Raw genomic sequence first — 21,765 nt, forward strand, 5'->3', positions numbered from 1 at the left:
CCTGTGACTTTTTCCAATTATTATTACTACAGAAAAACATTAAACAAAACATTTGGTTTCATGGAGGACTGACTAGAATCGTGAGGATGACCACACAATTTATTTTCATCATGAGCCAAATCTATTGGTTTCTACCCAAAGTTGCAAAGGAAATGTTGTGATCTATTTAATAAACACAAGAGACCAGCAAAATGAATAAACGAGTGTGTTGGTATAGCATGAACAGCGGCATCTATTGGTCAAAACCTGTTACTTTCACACTACTTTACAGGAAATAATGCAACCGGCTTCAATAATTAATTGCTCTGAACAGGGAGAAAAAACATCGCTAGATTCACAGGGAATACATTACATAGTATGGGCTATGTAAGCAATACTTCAGGCTGCAACTTCCTACTACTTGTCAAACATAGAGAACTGACGATACTGTATACTGGTTGTTGGGGTGGGATTGACATGGGTGTGGGTTCCGTGGGTGGCTTAAAAAGGAAAGAAAAGATTCCTCATGTCTTTCTCATTGGTAGGAAGAAGTTTGGTCCAAATCGGATGTTGGATACCGTATTTATTGAATTTGATCTGAATCCTATAAATTCAAATGACCAATTTGGGTGCAATCAATTAATTTATCTGAGATACAATTACATTTCAACAAAATCATTTTTCAGGAATGCCAATCGTACCTGTTTCTAACTACAGAAACAATTTCAGAACAATCTGAGATGGTGGGTGTCATGGCTTGCTGAAATGACACGGAACGACTCACCAAAAACCTCTGTTCATAAATAGCCCATAGCCTTTCACTGAAGGCTAAATGAAGGAGGATGGAGTAACTCTAGTAGAAGGACTTCTCGTTTTACCATGGCCCTCCCAATTTTAGTTACCACTGCTTCATATCGCAGTCCAGGAAGACCACCAGGGTCATTTCACATTTCACAGGATCAAATCACCCCTAGTACGAATCCACCTCAACACAACCTCCTGCCAGCCACTATACACCCAACGCTCTATTTTGGGGGGCTCAGATTGCCTGTACTGCATGTCTTTTAAGCAGGCACACACCCTCCAGGTAAACACGACAGTGTATGGTGTCTGTTCCTGTGTTTTCCTTTAGTCAACACTCCAACACCGTACATAAATCTTTGACTAATGACATAGTACCTCTCTCTACACCACGTAGAGGCCCGGAAAGGCCGTGACCTCATGGTCTGTACGGACATAAACACAGACAGAAATGGCAAGGGCAAAAGCGTGGCCGTAAAGGTTAAAGTGTCGAGATGGGGCAGTATAGACCTACTCTGTGTAGTGACCACGACAACGTTAATTAGGCTTCTCCATCTCTGTGTTTCTAATGTTCATTAGGACACATCTTATTGCTCAGATACTTCCACAGTTGCTTTCTGTCTGCTTGCAGTAAATAGGCCTGTCATCTGATTTAGACCAGGACAACCATGTGAAGTAGGAAACAACCCTCAAAGCCTTTTGTGAACTGACCCTTTCTCTCTCTCCAACCATCAGAGAGGGTTTCATGCAGTCTGGACTGGAGACATTTCTGTTTATTAGTCATTTAGTCAGTTGTGATTAGAGATGTTTCCTAAACCACCAAATAAAGGAATGCTGTTTTGGTTGCGTCTACTGCTCTGGCTCCTGGCTGTCACTCTGGCAAGTTCCTTTGGATGATCTGGCAGTACACCGTGTCTATCCATATATGGTTTGAGACATGGTAGGTATGTGGAGTGAGGGATAAGATTGTATTATGTTTGTGTGGTCAAACTTTACTGTACCTCAATGGGGCTAGTTGGAGACTAGCTGCATGCATGAGTATGTATCAAAGTAGGCCATTGTGGAAATGAGAACCGGGTCTTACGTAAGAGAGAGAGAGACACGTCAGCCTACTTATGCACCTTCCTCTCATTTCAAACAATCTATCACCCAGACTGAGAATGTGCCTGTGGATGGGGATGAAATGGTATGCCCTTGCAGATGGTCCTTCTGGGGGAATGGATGTTGTCAGGGACATACTGGTTAATTAGTCTGCTATGGATGGAAGAGCAAAGATGTTCTGCAGTGATGAGAACAATAGACATGAAAGCTTCGGGCCACATAGGGTTACAGAGACTGCACTTTGGGGCGATGGGGTGGGTTCTACACTGCTGTACAATCTAACATGGACAGACATCTGGCTATTAGTTTTGATTCAACAATTGAAAGTTAATGTGATGACTTTACAGATTTGAGGAGACAATGTCCTCACCAACATTTAGACCCACCTCACAAAAAATAATCCCTGCATAGCTGTTAGTGAACCCCCTGAACCACACACACACAATCTCTTTAGTTCTTCAGAGGATTAGATCCATGAGAGAGAGAGAGAGAGAGAGAGAGAGAGAGAGAGAGAGAGAGAGAGAGAGAGAGAGAGAGAGAGAGAGAGAGAGAGAGAGAGAGAGAGAGAGAGAGAGAGAGAGAGAGAGAGAGAGAGAGAGAGAGAGAGAGAGAGAGAGAGAGAGAGAGAGAGAGTGGGGGAAGCAATGTAGGTTGGATCATTCTTACTCAGCTACTTAGGCTAGCAGCCAGTGAGATACATATTCATTTAACTGACACAAGAGATAGGCCTGGGCCAATCACTTGAATCTCTGAATCACTTGACATCAAACGGCCATTAAATGCACCTGCCTTCCAAAGCACAGAGCCCTCGCTCTTTCATATACTGTAAGCACATCTGGTCTGCATATTATCTCAAAAAAATCGTACGTTTTATTGTTTTTGTTGTTTTGACTTCTATTTTTTCTATTTTAATTTTCTTGTATGTATTTGCTGCTTTAGGTTACGGGTCTTATTTTTCAACAACAATCAGTGCAGTAACTAACTGCATGTTGGAATTGAAAAGACAAAATATATATATATATTTTTTTATCTCTACTATGAAATCAGTGGAACACTGGACATGCTTGCCAGCCGTAGAGCCCTTTACAAACACGTCTGTTGAGAGTGACTTGTAGCATACCCTCTCTATCTGGTCCCTGAGACTAATTTGTTTCTGGAGGTGTGTCAATAGCTTTCGGACCATTTCCCTGCATTCTTTATCACCGATGGACTGATTTGTGATATCATACTGTGGCCAGTTTGATTCTCTCTCTGTCATTTTCCTAACATCCTTTACAATACATTTATAGACACATAGTCTACACTGCAAGGTAGGACTCCACGCAGAACTCTGTGCAAAACGATGGAGAACTATCAGGGTATCGCAACAACTTCCTGTTTCAAAGGTCTGTTTCCTCTCCAAAGAAACAACAGTTACTTCTACCCAGGGGACCAATCAATGGACCAGTTTCCTTTGAAAAGAAAAAAAAAATCCACACAACACCTGGCATAATGAACTGCTGTCCCACGGTGATTGAAAAACAGGAACAATTTAAATACCTGATGGCGGCGATATAAGAAAACAGACAGGCTGAGAGGCACACTGTTCATGTCATATGTGTTACACTAGAATGAGCTCATTCGTAGTCGTCTTCCAAGATTTCTCTCAAAAGGGTTTCTATTGAGAAGATTGTGATCAGCACTGGCAGTCTGTTTATATTAGCAGAGCTACAACAGCCACCCTTTTTTCTATACCACCCTCTTTTAAATTTACGGAGGAAAAGATGTTAAATTCACCAGACGTAATGTTGACATTAGCTGGTCAGTACATTCCAAAGCTCCCTACTAGGGGCTCTCGTTGAGGTCACAGAGAGAACAGTAGTGAAACCTGAGTTTAGAGTAAAGAGGAAATAATGCAAACTTTTACGAGGAAGAAACATGGAACTATGCCTACTGGACCTGGGAGGCGTTCTCCTTCATGTTAGCCAGGTGAAGCGAAAAATGAAAGTGGAACGTCCTTTCAGTATTTGGACAGGAGAAAATCAAACATTACTGAAACTTATGGTACTTGACCATTTGACTACATTTGTGAGAGGATAGTGATGCTGTCTCTCTGTCTTCCAAAGAAAAAGTCCTCCATCAGGACATCTGACAGCATGAGAAAGAATAGGTCGACCTTGCGGCGATCGTCCTTGTTGGATGCACGACACACTAGAACTGACTGATGCAATCATCAGCCAGTCATTTGCCTTTTGCCCTGAGAGAGAGCCAAATCAATGACGAGTCAGGAGTGATCAACCATGATGGCTGCACTCGATACAGATCAATCCTGGCAATCCATGCTCTTTATAAACAACCACACATCATTATAGCCTAGATACAGTGCAGGTTAAGTTCATTTTGGATATGAGATCTCGAGTGAAAAGTCAAGGCCTGTTTTGCCTCTCATCACTCAAGGCAAGAGCAATCAAATGTTTCCAACATGAGCATAGCTCTATCATGTCAGATATCTTGATCCAAAGCAGCAGATAGACTCCACCACAGACCACACATTAGGCCTGGGGGAAACATCGATATCCTGGGTCATCATCACTAAATGGATGAGCTTAACCCGGGACCTGGCAAGTGGGGCACACACTGTGACATCATCATTGTCAGACAGGGGACAGAGAAAACAGAGGGGACCCGTCTGGCACGTGTCACAAACCGTTACCCATGGGGACAGGGCTGGGGCTAGTTCCTCCACATCGCCCCACCCGAGAGAGAGAGGGAGAGAGAGAGAGAGAGAGAGAGAGAGAGAGAGAGAGAGAGAGAGAGAGAGAGAAAGAGAGAGAGAGAGAGAGAGAGAGAGAGAGAGAGAGAGCGAGAGAGACAGGACATTCTGTGGTCTGACGCAGAGATGAGTTGGAACATTGGAGGAAATCCTGTTCTCATATGACAAGCAAACATACACAGTTTGCAAGAAGAAATGGCTAGATTTATATTTTATATTGTTCCCAACATCTGTTCAGCTCAACTTTCTATCAACGGTGAAGTCAACAACATCTTGGTTTGTTTGTGTTTTCTTCTTGCCTGCATCTCAAGAGTCAATCTCAAACCAGATAAATATTTATTCTGTTCATGTTTTAGGTTGCTAAGCAACATGTGTGGTGCAAGAGCCAATAATATGCATGAGGGGGGCCCAGAGTCAACTTCTGCTTCAGAGAAACACTGGTAGCACTCACTTGTTCTGACTTCTCTCTCTGCGCTTGTGATCCAGGCTCATCGTGTTGTAGGCCTACATCACTGATTAATACTGTGGAAACCTGTGGTGAATGTTTCAATTCAATTTCACTATCGGTTATTTCCTCAACACAAGCCTGCAGCTTCAAACAGTCACAGACAAAACACCCACTTGACTCGAGAGATGTGCAAGCTATTAATAAGCAAGTAGTCTGGCCTACACATATCTTCAATTCACCCCAACCATGAACAGCAAGTGAAAATATCAAGATATAATGCATTAATCAAGACGTGTTTCCTTTTCATCCCCAACTGAAAGTACAAAAGCCAAAAAACTTAACTGGACTGGATCTAAGGTTTTGATTGGGCCACTTACAGTAGCTCATTTACAATCTGGTGATTCCTTGTTGAGCAGTATTATTGAGTTGTTGTTTCATACGCCTTGAGATGTGTGTGACAAGTTAAGGAAGAGAGCGATGATTGCGTTTTGTCTTTTCTGTCACAGCAAGGAACGCAGGGAGCCGACACAAGACATGACAAATGACAGTAATTTGTTCCCCATTATTGTTTACTGGGAAACAAATAGCAGACAGCGTTAGGGGCGGGTGGGGGGGGGAGGCGAGACCAGGTTCAGGTGACACCCTGATTCACACAGGTGATTCACACAGGTGGCTAGGGCTACTGTGATTAGGCTGCACTCGTGTTCTCTCACGGTGTTGATGAGAGGGTTACAAAGACAGAGACGTCTCCTGACGATTACAGGTCCTACAGCACAGTGAGAAGGAAGACCTGAGTCCTTCCCATAGGATCACAGGGATGGGGCCACACAAAAACATGTCCCCAACAGTAGTAGGGGAGAGTGGGGGGAGACCAGACACTCCGACACCTGTCCTAAACAAGCTCAGTGTGTGTGGCAGACTAAACCAGATTAAACAGAACCCATTTGAATCATAGCGCCAAGGTTCTGCTATTTGTCATTGAAAACGTGGTTGAGAAGTTTCCTTTTCCCCCTTAACGCTTCACTCTTCTCTCCTCCTCCTCCTCCTCTTCCTCCTTTGTGTAGCTCCCAAGTGGCGCAGCGGTCTAAGGCACTGCATCTCAGTGCTATAAGCAGACACTCTGGTTCGAATCCAGGCTGTGTCACAACCGGCTGTGATTGGGAGTCCCATAGGGCAGCGCGCAATTGGCCCAGCGTAGTCTGGGTTTGGCTGGGGTAGACTGTCATTGTAAATAATAATTTTTTCTTAACTGACTTTCCTAGTTAAATAAAAGTTTACTTTTAGTGTAGCCTGTCGTGAGTTGACTACAGGTTTCAGGAGAGCAGTTCCCTTTAGGGAAAGAGACTGAGAAACTGAGGAGGCACATCCCGTGAAACCACACAAAGACAGAAAGGCAGAAGTAATATGAAAAGCAACACATAATATCATGCAAATCATTAGGCTACTGCTATCATGCCTGGGGAAAATCTGCATATCACTACATCTCTCTCACAATCTCTCCCTGTCTTTCTCACACTTTCCCTCATTTCCCTAAAACACTGCACTCCCTTTACTGCCTTCGTGCTTTCCTTCTCCCCTTAACCCTTCACTCTTCTCCTTCTCTCCTCCTCCTCCTCCTCTTCCCCTGTGGAGAAAATTGGTTCTCCTTATCTCTTTCAATGCTCCTGAGCTCTTTCTCCTTTGTCCCTCCTTCCATCCTTGGAGTCATGTGGAAGAATTAGAGGTGAACCTAGTCAGGCGGTGAACCTATTCAGGCCTCCTTGAGGGTCAGAGAGGGAGTTAGGGAGGAGGGGGAGGGGGAGACATTAATAACACTGCCACTCGGCAGGTGGGTGAAGGAGTTGTGAAAAGAGGGAGGAAGAGGAGGAGGAGGAGGAGGGAGTATGGAACCCCGTCCCCGTCCCAACAGGGAAAGGGGACGTTGGGCCTATCTCCCCCACTAGGGTCCCAGTCCCCTGACCTCCCACTTCATTAAAGGAAAGGTTCACCCACTATGAATGTTAATATTGCTCTCGAATGAGCCATTTATCATGTTTTAGCGAAATTCCTACCTCGAGAAATGTTTCATTTAATGGAGGGTCTAGCACATTTCTCCTATTTGTCTGCCTCTTTAGCCCAGGGTGCATATCATGGTGCAGTTGCCAGATATATTATTGAAAGGAGATAGGAATCCAATGAATGAAGGAACGTATCACACACACCCCTCCCCCCAGCAGACTGTCGACCAATCGCGTGCACACAGCCATGCAATCTCCATAGAACATTAGCAGTAGAATGGCCTTACTGAAGAACTCAGTGTCTTAGGATGCCACCTTTCCAACAAGTCAGCTCGGCAAATTTCTGCCCTGGTCAACTGTAACTGTGGAAGAACTTGACTGGCCTCACTAATGCTCTTGTGGCTGAATAGAAGGAAGTCCCCACAGCAATGTTCCAACATCTAGTGGAAATCCTTCCCAGAAGGCGGGACCAAGTCCATATTAATGGCCATTATTTTGGAATGAGATTTTCGACGAGCAGGTGTCCACATACTTTTGGTCATGTAGTGTAGCTATGTTTGCTAGCTAGCTAGCTATCCAGCCCATAGAGAGAGCATTGCATTGTGGATTTTGTAGTGAACTTGAGCCACAATGATTTTACATTTATTATAATGCCAAAATTAAACATTTGTTCACAAAAAATAATGTTCTCAAATATTAGTGTTTTTTAACACTGTAAATTAAAGGAATGGGGGTGGATTTTTCCATTAAGACTCTCTCATTGAGAGGAAACAAGCAGGCTTGGGTTTCAGCCCTGGAAGTGCCATGAATGTCAAGTGAACAGCATGGGGTACATGGCAAGGGACGTGGACCCTGGGGGAATCCCGGGCCAGGACAGGGGTGTGGATCGGAACAGCGGAGGAGAAGGAACTCAGGAAACTAGAGAGGAAAGCCACATCTCAAACTCTAAAACCCTGGGCCATTCACAGCTCAGTACTGTACTCAGTACTTACCCAACAAGAGCTCGGCATTGTCTGTATCTATTACAACTATCGATGCATGAGCGCCAGTCAAACAAACAAAGCCCATGAGGTTTAGATTAATCTCAGTGAGTCTGGGACTCCAGCCCTGCCCTGTGGCTGCAGTCTGGAACCCTCCACTACACTACACTAAAACAGTGTGAGAGAAAAGCAACTTGAGGTACTTTCAAAGGGCCTCCTCGAGTCCCCGACAAACCACTTTCCCCTTCTCTATTAAATTAACGGGTGTCGGGCCAACAGACAGGCATGTGGCTACAATTAAACCACTAGACCCAGGCTAACATTCCTCCCTCGTCTCCCCCGCTGCTGCTGTCCCCATCGAACCTGTCAGCTAAACATGCAGCGATTAAGGGCCAAGACTGGCACAGAAATGTGTTCAATTTCTTGTTGTGGAGCTGTGGTTCAGCCAAAAAAACTCACTTTCAGTTGCTGCTCTTTGAGCAGTGTCGCCCTCCCTGATTCCATCGGCTGGTCAATGAGAGAGTGAGAGCTGCCTCAATGTGTGTATGGGAATGTGTGAGTATAAGTGAGAGTACCTACAGTGTCAGTCAAAGGTTTGGACACACCTATTCAAAGCTGTCATCAAGGCAAAGGGTGGCTACTTCGAAGAATCTCAAATTTAAAATATATTTTGAGTTGTTCACTACGTAGTTGGTTACTATGTGATTCCATATGTGTTATCTCGTCGTTTTGAGGTCTTCACTATTAGTTAAAACAAAGCAAACCCTGGAATGAGTAAGTGTGTCAAAACTTCTGACTGGTACTGTATGTCTGTGTGTGTTTGTCTGTCTCCTTCTCATGCTAACCCTGGCCAAACTCCTATGAGAAGTGAAAAACTAAAAGGAGTGTTGAACTTGTTAAAGTAATAACCACGAAAACGTTCTCCCCTTTCAGAGCCGGGATTTGAGCAGTGTAGTGTGTAGTATGTGTATGGTCTACTTGCTATGATCCCTCTAGCGTAACTGAATTAAGAGCTTATTAGGATTATAGGAACGTAAATGATTAGGCTTTCCTCTGTCATGGAATGTTGCCATGCTGAGTGGCGACCCGTCGCTCAGGGCAGGCGGGGCAGAACTCCGACCTGAAGATCACTGACGTCATGATTCGACCTTGTTCCCAGTTGTTTTGAAAGCACCATAAATCCAGAGAATGCCAGACTTTGATGACAACATTTTATGACAAACTTTGCCCATGAAGGACCGCCGCGCCACCTTCCTGTTCAAGTGAGCACAGCACAACAAGGGGAGTCCAAACATGTCTTGTATGCTGCTGTATAAGTGATGCAATATGCCAGGGAGATATGTACGCTATGGCTAAGAAAGTAATACTAAGTGTATGTTGTGTAGTAAGCTGTTAGTAGCCCATGTGCCTCACCCTATGTCATGTCCTGACCAGAAAAGGGGTTATTTGTTATTGTAGTTTGGTCAGGACGTGGCAGGGGGTGTTTGTTTTATGTGGTTCGGGGTTTGTTGGGCTATGTACTTATGTAAGAGGGGTGTTTGTTTTATGTGTTCCGGGGTTTTTGGTCTATGTTCTATGTTAGTGTATTTCTATGTTCAGTCTAGTCTATCTATTTCTATGTTTAGTTCATTGGATTGACCTTCAATTGGAGGTAGCTGTTCCTCGTTGCCCCTGATTGAAGGTCCTATGTATAGGGGTGTTTTTGTAATGGGATTTGTGGGTAGTTGTTTCCTGTTTGTGTCTGTGCACCTGACAGGACTGTTTAGTGTCGTTTGTTGTTTTGTATACGTGATTTTTTTTTCTTCCTTCTTTTGATTTAATAAAGAAGATGAGTATACACGTTCCCGCTGCACCTTGGTCTAATCCTTACGACACCCGTTACAGAACTACCCACCACCAACGGACCAAGCAGCGGGGTAAGGAGCTGGAGAGGAGCTATCGGGAGTCGTGGACCTGGGAGGAGATCCTTGCCGGAGAGGGACCATGGAGGAAGGCTGGAGTGGACCGGGAGTGTTTTGTTGGAACACGGTTGGCATGGAAGCCTGAGAGGCAGCCCCCAAAAATGTTTTGGGGGGGGCACACGGGTAGTTTGGCTGGGCCAGGGTTGAGCCCTAAGCCAACTCCCCGTGCTTACCAGAGGCAGCGTGGTACTGGTCAGGCCCAGTGCTATGGGGTGATGCGCACGGCGTCGAGGCCAAGCATCTACAGGACGGTATGCTCGGTGCCAGCGTCCTGCATTTGCCGGGGGGAAGCGGGCACCCAGCCAGTAAGGGTGGTGCCAGTCCTGCGCTCGAGACCGCCAGTACGCCTTCACGGCCCAGTGTATCCTGTTCCCGCTCCCCGCACTAGCCCTGAGGTGCGTGTCTCCAGTCTGGCATCTCCAAAGCCAGCACCGCGCACCAGGCCTTCAGTGCGTCAGCCCAGTCTGGGATGTCCTGTTCCCGCTCCTCGCACTAGCCTTGGGGTGCGTGTCTCCAGTCTGGTACCTCCACCACCAGCCCCACGCACCAGGCCTCCAGTGCGTCAGCCCAGTCCAGCTCGTCCTGCTCCTGCTCCTCGCACTAGCCCTGTGGTGCGTCTCCTTAGTCTGGCACGTCCTAAGCCAGCTCCACGCATCAGGTCTTCAGTGCGCAGTCCCCGTCCAGAGCTTCCGGCAGCAGTGCCTCGTCCAGAGTGTCCGGCAACAGTGCCTCGTCCAGAGTGTCCAGCAACAGTGCCTCGTCCAGAGTGTCCGGCAACAGTGCCCCGTCCAGAGCTTCCGGTGACAGTGCCCCGTAGAGAGATGGCCCACAGTCCGGAACCGAGAGAGACGGCCCACAGTCAGGAACCGAGAGAGACGGCCCACAGTCCGGAACCGAGAGAGACGGCACACAGTCCGGAACCGAGAGAGACGGCCCACAGTCCGGAGCCGAGAGAGACGACCCACAGTCCGGAGCCGAGAGAGACGGCCCACAGTCCGGAGCCGAGAGAGACGGCCCACAGTCCGGAGCCGAGAGAGACGGCCCACAGTCTGGAGCCGAGAGAGTCGCCCCTACAGTCCGGGATCGGCGCAGCAAGAGTCGCCCCACAGTCCTGAATCGGCGCAGCGAGAGTCACCCCACAGTCCGGAATCGGCGCAGCGAGAGTCGCCCTACAGTCCGGAATCGGCGCAGCGAGAGTCGCCCTACAGTCCGGAATCGGCGCAGCGAGAGTCGCCCTACAGTCCGGAATCAGAGCAGCCAGAGTCGCCCTACAGTCCGGAATCGGCGCAGCCAGAGTCGCCCTTCAGCCCGAGGTCTCCAGCAACGCGCATCAGCCCGAGGTCTCCAGCAACGCGCATCAGCCCGAGGTCTTCAGCGATGCGCCATAGCCCAGAGACTTAATGAGTATTTAGCAGGGGTGGACAGGGTAGGTTGGGGAGTAAGGCCGGAGTCTGAGCCACCTCCGTAGTAGGGGGTTGGGGGAGGGGCGGGTGTAGCACAAGAACCGTCGGTGACGGTGGCCACCCTCCCTTCCCTCCCTTTAGTTGGGGATTATTTTTTTGTTTGTGTTTAGAGTTATTGGATTAGGTTTTGTTTTGTTGTTTTAGGAGCATCCGGGGTCTGCACCTTTGGGGGGGTGGTACTGTCACGTCCTGACCAGTAAAGGGGTTATTTGTTATTGTAGTTTGGTCAGGATGTGGCAGGGGGTGTTTGTTTTATGTGGTTCGGGGTTTTTTGGGCTATGTACTTATGTAAGAGGGGTGTTTGTTTTATGTGTTCCGGGGTTTTTTGGTCTATGTTCTATGTTAGTGTATTTCTATGTTCAGTCTAGTCTATCTATTTCTATGTTTAGTTCATTGGATTGACCTTCAATTGGAGGCAGCTGTTCCTCGTTGCCTCTGCTTGAAGGTCCTATTTATAGGGGTGTTTTTGTAATGGGATTTGTGGGTAGTTGTTTCCTGTTTTGTGTCTGTGCACCTGACAGGACTGTTTAGTGTCGTTCGTTGTTTTGTATACGTGATTTGTTTGTTTTTCCTTCTTTTGATTTAATAAAGAAGATGAGTATGCACATTCCCGCTGCACCTTGGTCTAATCCTTACGACGCCCGTTACACCCTAATAATTTGGTACCTTTCCCCCTCATAACTTAGCATACTGTTCTGACTTGGTGGTGCACATGTAGCCTATAGCCTGTTTTAGATAAATGTTATAGCTAGTTTCATCATAGCGATTGATGGTTTTTGCGACTGCACTTGAAGTTATTGGAATTTTCCAGATTGACTGACCTTTATGTCTTAAAGTAATGATGCTGTCGTTTCTCTTTGCTTATTTGACCTGTTCTTGAGATAATATGGACTTGGTCTTTAACCAAATAGGGCTATCTTCTGTATACCACCCCTACATTGTCACAACACAACTGATTGGCTCGAACGCATTAAGAAGGAAAGAAATTCCACAAATTAACTTTTAACAAGGCACACCTGTGAATTTAAATGCATTCCAGGTGACTACCTCATGAAGCTGGTTGAGAAAATGCCAAGAGTGTGCAAAGCTGTCATCAAGGCAAAGGGTGGCTACTTTGAAGAATCTCAAATATAAAATATATTGTGATTTGTTTAACACTTTTTTGGTTACTACATGATTCCATATGTGTTATTCCATAGTTTTGATGTCTTTGCTATTATTCTACAATGTAGAAAATAGTCAAAATAAAGAAATGCATATAGTGAATAGATCAGAGTGGCAGCAAGTATCAAACCTTTAATGGTTGAGTGTTTAGCCATGTCCTTTTGATCTGTTTTGCCCTGCACTCACTGCCAATTTAGAAGCCTTTGTTAAGGTCTCTACAAGTGCAAGTGATATAAAACACCAACTATTAATTGGTATGCTGTAATACATAATTACATATAGTCTAAACAAAGGAAGCACTCCCAAAGCTGAAGCAGAATTAGTTCGGTGGAGATCTTACACACCTCCATTTAGAAATGTGGAGATATGGTCATGAGATGGTGTTTGGGTCCTAATATTAATGAGGTAGAACTACTACCACATATCACTTCAATTGGTACAGCACTCTCACTAACGGGTGCAACAAGTATAGCCTCTTATAAGGCACGCCTCAAAATGTGTTGATGAGCCACAACAATACCAAGTGCTCCAAAATTACAGTATGGTACTGTATTCTGTGGGGGTGGTGCTGAATTACAGTAAATTACTGGCAGCACAATAGCCAGTAAAATACTGTAGATTTACAGGAAAAGGTTTATAGATTCCAAAAATACAAAACAAAACAGTATGGTACTGTAAGGGTGCAACAAATATAGCCTCTATCAAGGTTTCATTGTAATTCTACAGCTGTGTAACTGAACGCCATTGAGCCCCCATAATGCATTGCTTTTTACAGTACTGTAATGTAATATAGAATTACAGTCGCTAACTGTGACAGATTTGCTGTAACTTTACAGCAATGTGTTAGAGTTTAGAGTTCAGTGCTTCTGTAGTTACCAAATGTTTTCCTGGCCCGGTACCACTGCAAACCAATCACGGTTCACCACCCGTGACTTTCTCCTTCAATAGCAGCGTTTGTGTGCAGCAGAGCTTCAGAGAAGGAAGAGAGAGAGGGGGGGCTGAGACTAAGCTGTGCATACACAAGATACTGGTCTCCTTACTCAACCCTTTACTTACGCAAAAAAAAGAACAATTGGCATTTCTGAGGCTGATGAAATTAAGCCAGGGAGAATTTAGCCTACACCACCGGGGTGTCCCAGAGTAGTGTCAGAGACCTGTGGCAGCACACAGAGAGAGAGAGGCAGGGAGAGGTCCAGTGTTCATACCTCCTGCTGGGTTACAAGAGGGACACAGCCACCTCAGGAGAGACTACATGCCCTCTGGACCAGAGAATGATCCACAGAGATTAGGCCTACACATGATATATTAAATATGGCACCAGTGGGCCTATATTTAGTACTAGGTCCGAGAAAAGGTATTCATAACAAAACAAAACAAACCTAGTGAACAGGTAGGAGTAATCTGCCTATTTATTTGAATGTCATTTTGCATCATCAAGTATAACAGTGAGGAACAACAGCTAGGCCTACTATATAAGAACACTGAATTCGGAGCTGCAAGGCCAAGAGAAAGGATTTGTCCAAAAGAACTAAGAGCCAATAGAATGTGAGTTAGATTTACCGGGTCACTTCTGAGTTCGGTCTACAATGTTCAAAACATTCTGCTCTCTGTGTCAAGTGGAAAATGCCTGTTTGCAGGTCAATAGAAATCAGATTATTTCTGAAGTCAACCTCATGTAAGAGGAGAGAGAGAACTCTAATGGATTTTCCAATAAACTATCTAACTGAGACTCCCTTTACCTCAGTGGCAGGCTGTGTGCAGTGTAGGAGTAGCCTATGGACGACATCACTACTAGCTGAAGGAATGAGGCGATGGACCTATTCCTTTTCATTTAGACATGACAAGATTCATCCCCAGTATCATTACGTGGAGGTAGGCTATAATCTACCACTGTGATTCTAGTCATATGGAATGCAATAACTCTAAACCTGTTATGTCAGCCCATCGGTAGCCTATTACAGGTATTATTCACTCGTAATGACTCGCACACACACACACACACACACACACACACACACACACACACACACACACACACACACACACACACACACACACACCTCACCACAGGTATCTGTTTAATGAGAAACATAAATAAGTTGAATGACCACATAGGCCTACAGCAACTCTTGTTGAACACAGTTGTGTGTCAAATTCACTCTCACAACCACTCCAAAAAGCATTGGGGAGCTGCTGCTTTGTTACAATGAAGCCAGAGTTGAAAACAGATAGTAACTAAGAACGATTTTCAATTAAACAGAAAAGAGCAACTAACCAAAACAGCACTGTACCATTACTACCTAAATGGAACATTCTCTCTCTAATGATGGGTAACCTAACCACATTATTTAGCTTATTCTGGTCTTTCCCCGCCTTTTCTTTTCAAGACCAGCAGAAACATCTGAGAGCGTCACATCACAAGAAGTCTGTCCACTAGGTCTATAACTCTCTCCAGTGATGTTCTTCTCGAGTGGTTGAGAAACACAGCTTAACTGTGACACTGACTTCACTTCCTGAAATATCACTTCCTCACTCTGTGTGTGCTCAGGCCGAAAACACCATAAGCTGAGCTTGATAAGACCCATGTGGCAACACACCACTCCTTCCCTTTCTGTCACATATCATTTTAAATTAGAAAACTGGCCTTGAAGAAAGCAATCAGTGTAATAACGTAGGAATAAATAACGTAACACTGGAAACATTTATTTGCCACTCAAGGTAGTCCGCTCTTGTGTCATCTTGGTTCTACACATAGGCCTACAAAAGTAAGTTAAGATGCACTTGAAGAGTTTCATTCCAAAACGCTATATAATCATTTTCAGAAATGTTGGTGAATTAGCTTTTATTGTTTTAAAGAAATTATGAAAGAGCTTGGTGTATTTTTCCCACTATCTAATCATGGCATGGGGTTGTTCAATGTTTAAAATCTATCAATTGAGGGTTTAATTTCAGAGAGACAAATAATAACGTTTTATTGCAAAATGCTATATATCCACCTCACTCTTAGAGATATAAGTAGTACTGCTAGGTTTTATACAATCAAATGTAACAAATGACAAAACATTTTATAACGAAATGTACAAATAATACATTTGTGACATCAATATTTAGAAGAAAAAATAAATTATTCAACACAGTAATATAAGATATGTATGTAAATCATCTATTTACATTTTACATTTTAGTCATTTAGCAGACGCTCTTATCCAGAGCGACTTACAATAAGAGCATTCATCTTAAAATAGCTAGGTGAGACAACCACATGTCACAATCAAATATACAGGATATGAACATTCCATTCCAGCTAAACAATTGACATAGCGTTTTGTATCTAAAATCTATGAATGAAAAATCATAGAACACTAATATTTTAAACGCACATGAGGGTACCCATAAGCAATCATTTCAGAAGAAAAAAAGCTGTGAAAAATTGGTGGATATATAGTTTTGGAAATAAACTCTTCACTTGTTCTACAAATGACAGCACAGAAATGTCACCACGGGACAAAGGGCGAAGACATTGCCGACCCCAGTTCTTAAATTGGGTTTTGCATGACAGCAAGGGACACCGAACACACTAGCAGCTTTACAACTACTAGGCTACAGTACATCCCCAGCTCACACTTGTAGAGGTCTGTTTGGTCGTAAAAAAAAGAGTGTCTGGTTCTTATTCAGCCCTATCAAAGCACTGAGCATCTAGTTGCAATACATTATTTGCAAACGCTCCGTCTCCGCTGTGAACATTAGCACTGTATGCTTTTCTGAAAGAAAGCAGGCAGGAAAGCGTTTTGGAACACTCTGGGGCAATGCTCTATCATCGTTATCTGGCCAGCAGAGCACTGCATCTTGGTTAGGCAATAAGCTAGCGCTTAAGAGCGTTGGGCCTGTAACGGAAGGTCGCTGGTCCAAATCCCCGAGCCGACTAGGTGAGAAATCTGTTGATGTGCCCTTGAGCAAGGCACTTAACCCTCATTTTTCCTGTAAGTTGCTCTGGATAAGAGCGTCTGTCTGCTAAATGACTAAACTGTAGTAAGAAAAATAGGGCTGATGTCATGGCACAAATACGAGGCCTCAGAAGCACTAAGTGTTCGCCATAAACTTGGACCAGGGAAATGATTGGAGAAGAATTCAGGAGAACTGACCCCTTTGTAGCCCTCTTGTTCTCCCCACCTCTCTCTCTGGCTCTCTCTACCTCCGTCTCTCTCATGAGGTGAAACACGTACCAGATTTAACCATCTCCAGACCCCGCTGCTTCTCCATCTGCTAAAACTAACTTCATCTGTAGGAGGCAGGGAACTTAGCACAAGCACACATACAAGATGTCCCACTTCCCTGTTCCTATCACTGAGATTGAAGCATGTTTCAGATGTGAAGTACGCAACACGCAATCAAGCAGGTTCTAATGGCATCCCACACTGTCACTTCACCAGTAAATTTGGAACCAGTGGCTCATTTTACAGCACAACAACAACTTCTGAAACAAAAGGCAAACAAGAGGAATTCCACAGGATGTGACTGCTTATTAGGGCTCCATAAAAATAGCTGTGGCAGTCCTGTAATCTTCTTTATTCTCATGCCGGAGTTTATGACACATTACGTGGGATTTGGGTTTTGTGTGTGTGTGGTCTGTTTTAGGCCTGTATCTTGGAATCCATCACATCTGAAGCCCCTCTTCGAATATAGAATTAAGTTGCTTGCTTTTGGTCACCAAAAGCAGACAAGCTGAAATAAGTGAGAGCCTTTCTTCAAGGCTATTATACAGCAAACATTTTTCTTCAAATTTTGGTATCAGGGCACGTGAGTGGGTCGATGAAATGTGGCATCATAGCTGTGGAATTTGCAGTGGTATTCAGCTCTTCCCCCCTGCTTCTATTTTACTTCCTCACCCTCTTCCTCCTCCCCTTTATTTAAAATAAAGTTGGACAGACAGCCATCACACGGTTTGGTTTCGCTAAATCAAGTGAGCTTTGACAATCCAGCATTGTACAACCAGTTTTGATTATGGTGCTTGCTTGATTGCTGGTTCTATGCGTGAGTATGTGTGAGACATGGGAGGAGAGCTGACTGTCATACAGCACAGTGAGTGAGTTGTGTCAGAGTAGGTTCTGAGAAACCGCAGCCCTGGTATATCCTGTTCAACTTCCAACTGTCAACTCAGACTCTCCTCTGTTGCCAAGACAATATAGGAAGTGTGTAGGCCGCTTAAATCTAAAACAAAACCCATAAGCACTGATAAGAATCCATCATATACTTGCCGCTCTTTTTGTTCAATATTCATACAATGTAGGCATTTGAGTGTATTAGGTCTTTTCAGAGTTTATAGGTACCACACTACCACCAAGCATTCATTGACATAAAATAATGTGTAGTCAGTGTCCATATGTAGGCTATTACAATTCGTTCAGCTTTCTCATAACAAGGGAGATCAATTAATGTGGTCAGGAATGGAATAGCAGTGAAATAGCTGAAGCACAAGCACTGCCTGGAAACCTGAAGAAAGGGGTGTGTTTCAGATACGCATGTTAGTGTTATGTTGAATTGTATTGAACTGAATGCATAATAAAATAGCTCAGTGAATATCCTCATTGTGATGTACAATCTACAACAGCCACACGCACATCGGTCTGGAAAACCTAACTGCCCCAGTTAGAACTGAACATATTGACCACATCAATACAATAGCCTAGGCTACATGTCAGTCAAGGCAGGGAACATGATCAATTTGAATTCGCCTTGGAATGAACTGATTGACTACTGGGAAATATGGTACGGCTTTTATAGCAGTTATTGCAACATAGCTAATAAACATTCAGGTTTGGTTTGCAAGCACTGTTGAGTCTTTGGGGTATTTCCCACTATTGATAGCCACTAATAGACCGTTATCTGGGCTAATAAATAAAGCTCTGCTACTTACCCATAGCTCTGACCCCCAGCTCATGGTTCCAATGCGATTCCTCGTAATAATCCACGATTCAGACGGGGTGTATCGATGGTAAACCACTGAGGCGGTTTTTTTTTTTATTTTAAATCTTGCTTTCAGGCTGACTGTCTCTTCGCGAGCGCCCTCCGAATTTGTCCTTCCCTCCCCGGTGCGTAATTTTTTTTTTCTTCACCTCCTCATTCTGTCTTCTACAAAATGGCCAGAAGCCGCAGCGTAATCTTCAAACGGAGTATGTGGTGCTGCTGTTCGGTGCTGAGGGCGGGCACCGCAATGACAGCGGCGGAGGCGCGTGCACTCAGAAAACGCACGAGAGTTTACGTAGTGGGGGGAGGGGGGGGGGCGATCGGAGCCACAGATGGTTGTTTCGTGTGACAATTGATAATCACGTTATGATATGTATTTTACACTGCGGTGACTGCCACCGATGTGCTCCTAAACCGTCCATGTTTTGAATTAATTAACCATGATACTCATATGGAGTAACGCTAATAACGAATCATCATATTATTAATGGGCCATATAATATCATGGCCATTATCGAAGTTATAAAGGTTATGATGCATAAAGAATACTTCAAATGTAGACCTACATGTATTGTCTTGTATGTTGAAGCGTGATTTGGGTGTATTGTTCTGAAACAGGACGAATGTGATTAATCATTAAGACAACACTGCTCCCTGGTGTTAAAGTACTTTTGTGAAAAACCTTTCTACGCAATCTCCTATTGGCAGTGGTTATCGTGGTTATTGCTGGGAACCCGAAGTTATCTGTTCAGAGAGGCAGGTTCAGGGGATTTTGGGCATGGAGGAGGGTTTGTTGTATTACTATATGGATCACACAACGTCGTTTTATTGATCTGTGTGTCAGTGTCAGCAGAGCATGCTACCTTGTAGTTTAGTCGTATAAAAAATCATTATGCTAATGAGAGGCAAAGAGGTCATGTTGGTGTCGGTTCTGTGACACCATTGGAAGGGCGACACCTGTGGGAGAAGTGTGGGGGATGATTAAGAGGATGAGTGGGGTTAGAAGGGAGTGGGATTATCCAGTGTTGACGAGTGAGAAGGATGTGGCAGTGACAGATGAGGAGAAGGCAGAGATGATGGCCAAAGCGTTTGTCCAAGGCATAGCTCTGCAAATGTGTCAGAGGAGGGGCAGAGGGGGAGAGAGAACGAGAGAAGAGCGTCCTGGAGTGCTGGATAGGAGGGAGGATGTAAATTATGTGTTGAATGCACCATTTACTATGGCAGAGGTGAAAAGGGCAATAGGTAAGGCTGGGTTAACCTCACCTGGGATAGATGAGGTGTGCTATGTTAGGTTGGCCCATCTTAGTGATGAGGCACTGGATAAGGTTTTGGTGTTGTACAACATAGTGTGGGAGGAGGGGAAACTACAAGGCAGCTGGAAGTAGTGGTACCAATCCGGAAGGCAGGGAAGGACCCAACGAGGCCAACAAGCTATTGGCCAATAGCTTTAACATCACATGTATGTAAGATTATGGAACGTATGATTATGGAGAGGCTAACTTACTTCCTGGAGAGCAGGGGTTAGTATGGCCACATTAGAGTGGGTTCAGGAAGGGAAGGGGAACTATGTACCCAGTGCTCTGCTTAGAAGCAGAGGTCAGGAAGGCTCAGGTGAACAAGGAGACTGTTGTAGCTGTCTTTTTCGATGTGGAGAAGGCGTATGATATGATGTGGAAGGAGGGGTTGTTAATCAAGCTTGATATTATGGGGATAGAAGGAAGAACGTACAACTGGATAAAGGATTTCCTGTTTGGAAGGTCTATCCATGTGATGGTGTGGTAGTCTCTATCAGGCAGCTACCTGGTGGATAATGGTACACCACAGGGGAGCGTGATTAGTCCTCTGTTGTTCTCAATCATGATAAATTATGTTTACTCTCAAGTACAGCCAGATGTTGGGATGTCATTATTTGCAGATGATGGGGCCTCATGGAAGAGGGGAAGAAATGTGCCATACATAGTCAGGAAGGTACAGGAAGCAATTGAGGAGGTAGAGCGGTGGGCATTAATGTGGGGATTCAGGTTCTCTGTAGAGAAAACTCAAGTGTTCTTTAGCAGGAGGAAGGTGGGAGATGAGGTATGCTTGATGTTATATGAGAGAAACTTGGAGAGGGTGGGGGCATTCAGGTTCCTTGGAGTATACTTTTACAGTAGACTGACCTGGGCAGAACACATTGAGAGAGTGGTGGGAAAGTGTAAGAAGGTACTAAATGTGATGCTCTGTCTGACAAGGAAGGAGTAGGGAGCTGGACGTTCCTCATTGAGGACCATGTATGTTGCATTGATCCGATCTGTAATAGACTATGGCAGTATAGCGTATGGTTCGGCAGCCCTGGCCTCATTGGAAAGGCTAAATGTCATACAGGGGCAAGGACTCAGAATATGTAGTGGGGCGTTTCGGACGTCCCCAGTGGCTGCACGACAGGTGGAGATGGAGGATATGCCATTGCAGATTAGGAGACAGCAGCTGGCAATGAATTTTTGGGTCAACCTACAGGGACATGGGGTGTCTCATCCTGCAAAAGGGATTTTACAGGCATGCTGGGAACATGAGCGAAGACAGAACACAAGCTTTGAGTGGGTGGGTAATACCCGGGCGAAGGAGATGGGACTGTATTGAAGGGAGTTTAGTCCAACGGTAGCTATTCCTGTAAATCCACCATGGCTACTCCCGCCTCCAGTAGTTCATCTAGAAGTGTTGGAGAGACTACAGAAAGATATGGACGGTGTTGATCCATCTGATTTGTTTAAGAGAAGTCTGGATACTGTGTATCAGGATTTTGTGGCCATTTACACAGATGGTTCAAAAGATCCAATGACAGGACGTACTGGGTCAGCATTTGTAGTGCAGGAATGTGGGGTGGCAGTCAGGAAACGTATTACAGATCATCTGGCTGTATATGCGGCGGAGCGGATGGCCATACTGTTGGCCTTGCAGTGGGTGGAGGAAGTCAAGCCACACAGAGTAGTTATTTGCTCTGATTCATGTGCAGTGTTGATGAGTCTCCAGTCCTTTAGCTCACGTAGCAGACAAGACCTGCTTTATGAGGTGCTACAAACCCATTGCAGGATTAGACAAATTAGTATACAGATAAGATTTTCTAGGGACCCAGCCCGTATGGGGTGGTGGGGAACGAGGCAGTTGATGTACTGGCT

The 21,765-nt window shown here is 44.8% G+C and overlaps 1 protein-coding gene across 2 annotated transcripts in view; it reads right to left on the reverse strand.

The window, feature by feature from the left end:
* LOC115203848 (formin-binding protein 1) overlaps nucleotides 1-18,889 on the reverse strand; it is a 103,243-nt gene extending 84,354 nt beyond the window's left edge. The window contains exon 1 of one of the 2 annotated variants that reach the window (XM_029768893.1): nucleotides 18,561-18,889. In XM_029768893.1, the coding sequence (XP_029624753.1) occupies nucleotides 18,561-18,584 (24 nt within the window). In that variant the 5' untranslated portion in view covers nucleotides 18,585-18,889. Of the gene's footprint in view, nucleotides 1-8,517; nucleotides 8,596-18,560 lie in introns of those variants that run through there. The other variant, XM_029768891.1, reaches the window with a different exon arrangement.
* Nucleotides 18,890-21,765: the final 2,876 nt, after the last annotated feature.

This window comes from Salmo trutta, chromosome 12 (genome assembly GCF_901001165.1).
Source record: "Salmo trutta chromosome 12, fSalTru1.1, whole genome shotgun sequence".
Classification (NCBI taxonomy): Eukaryota; Metazoa; Chordata; class Actinopteri; order Salmoniformes; family Salmonidae; genus Salmo; species Salmo trutta.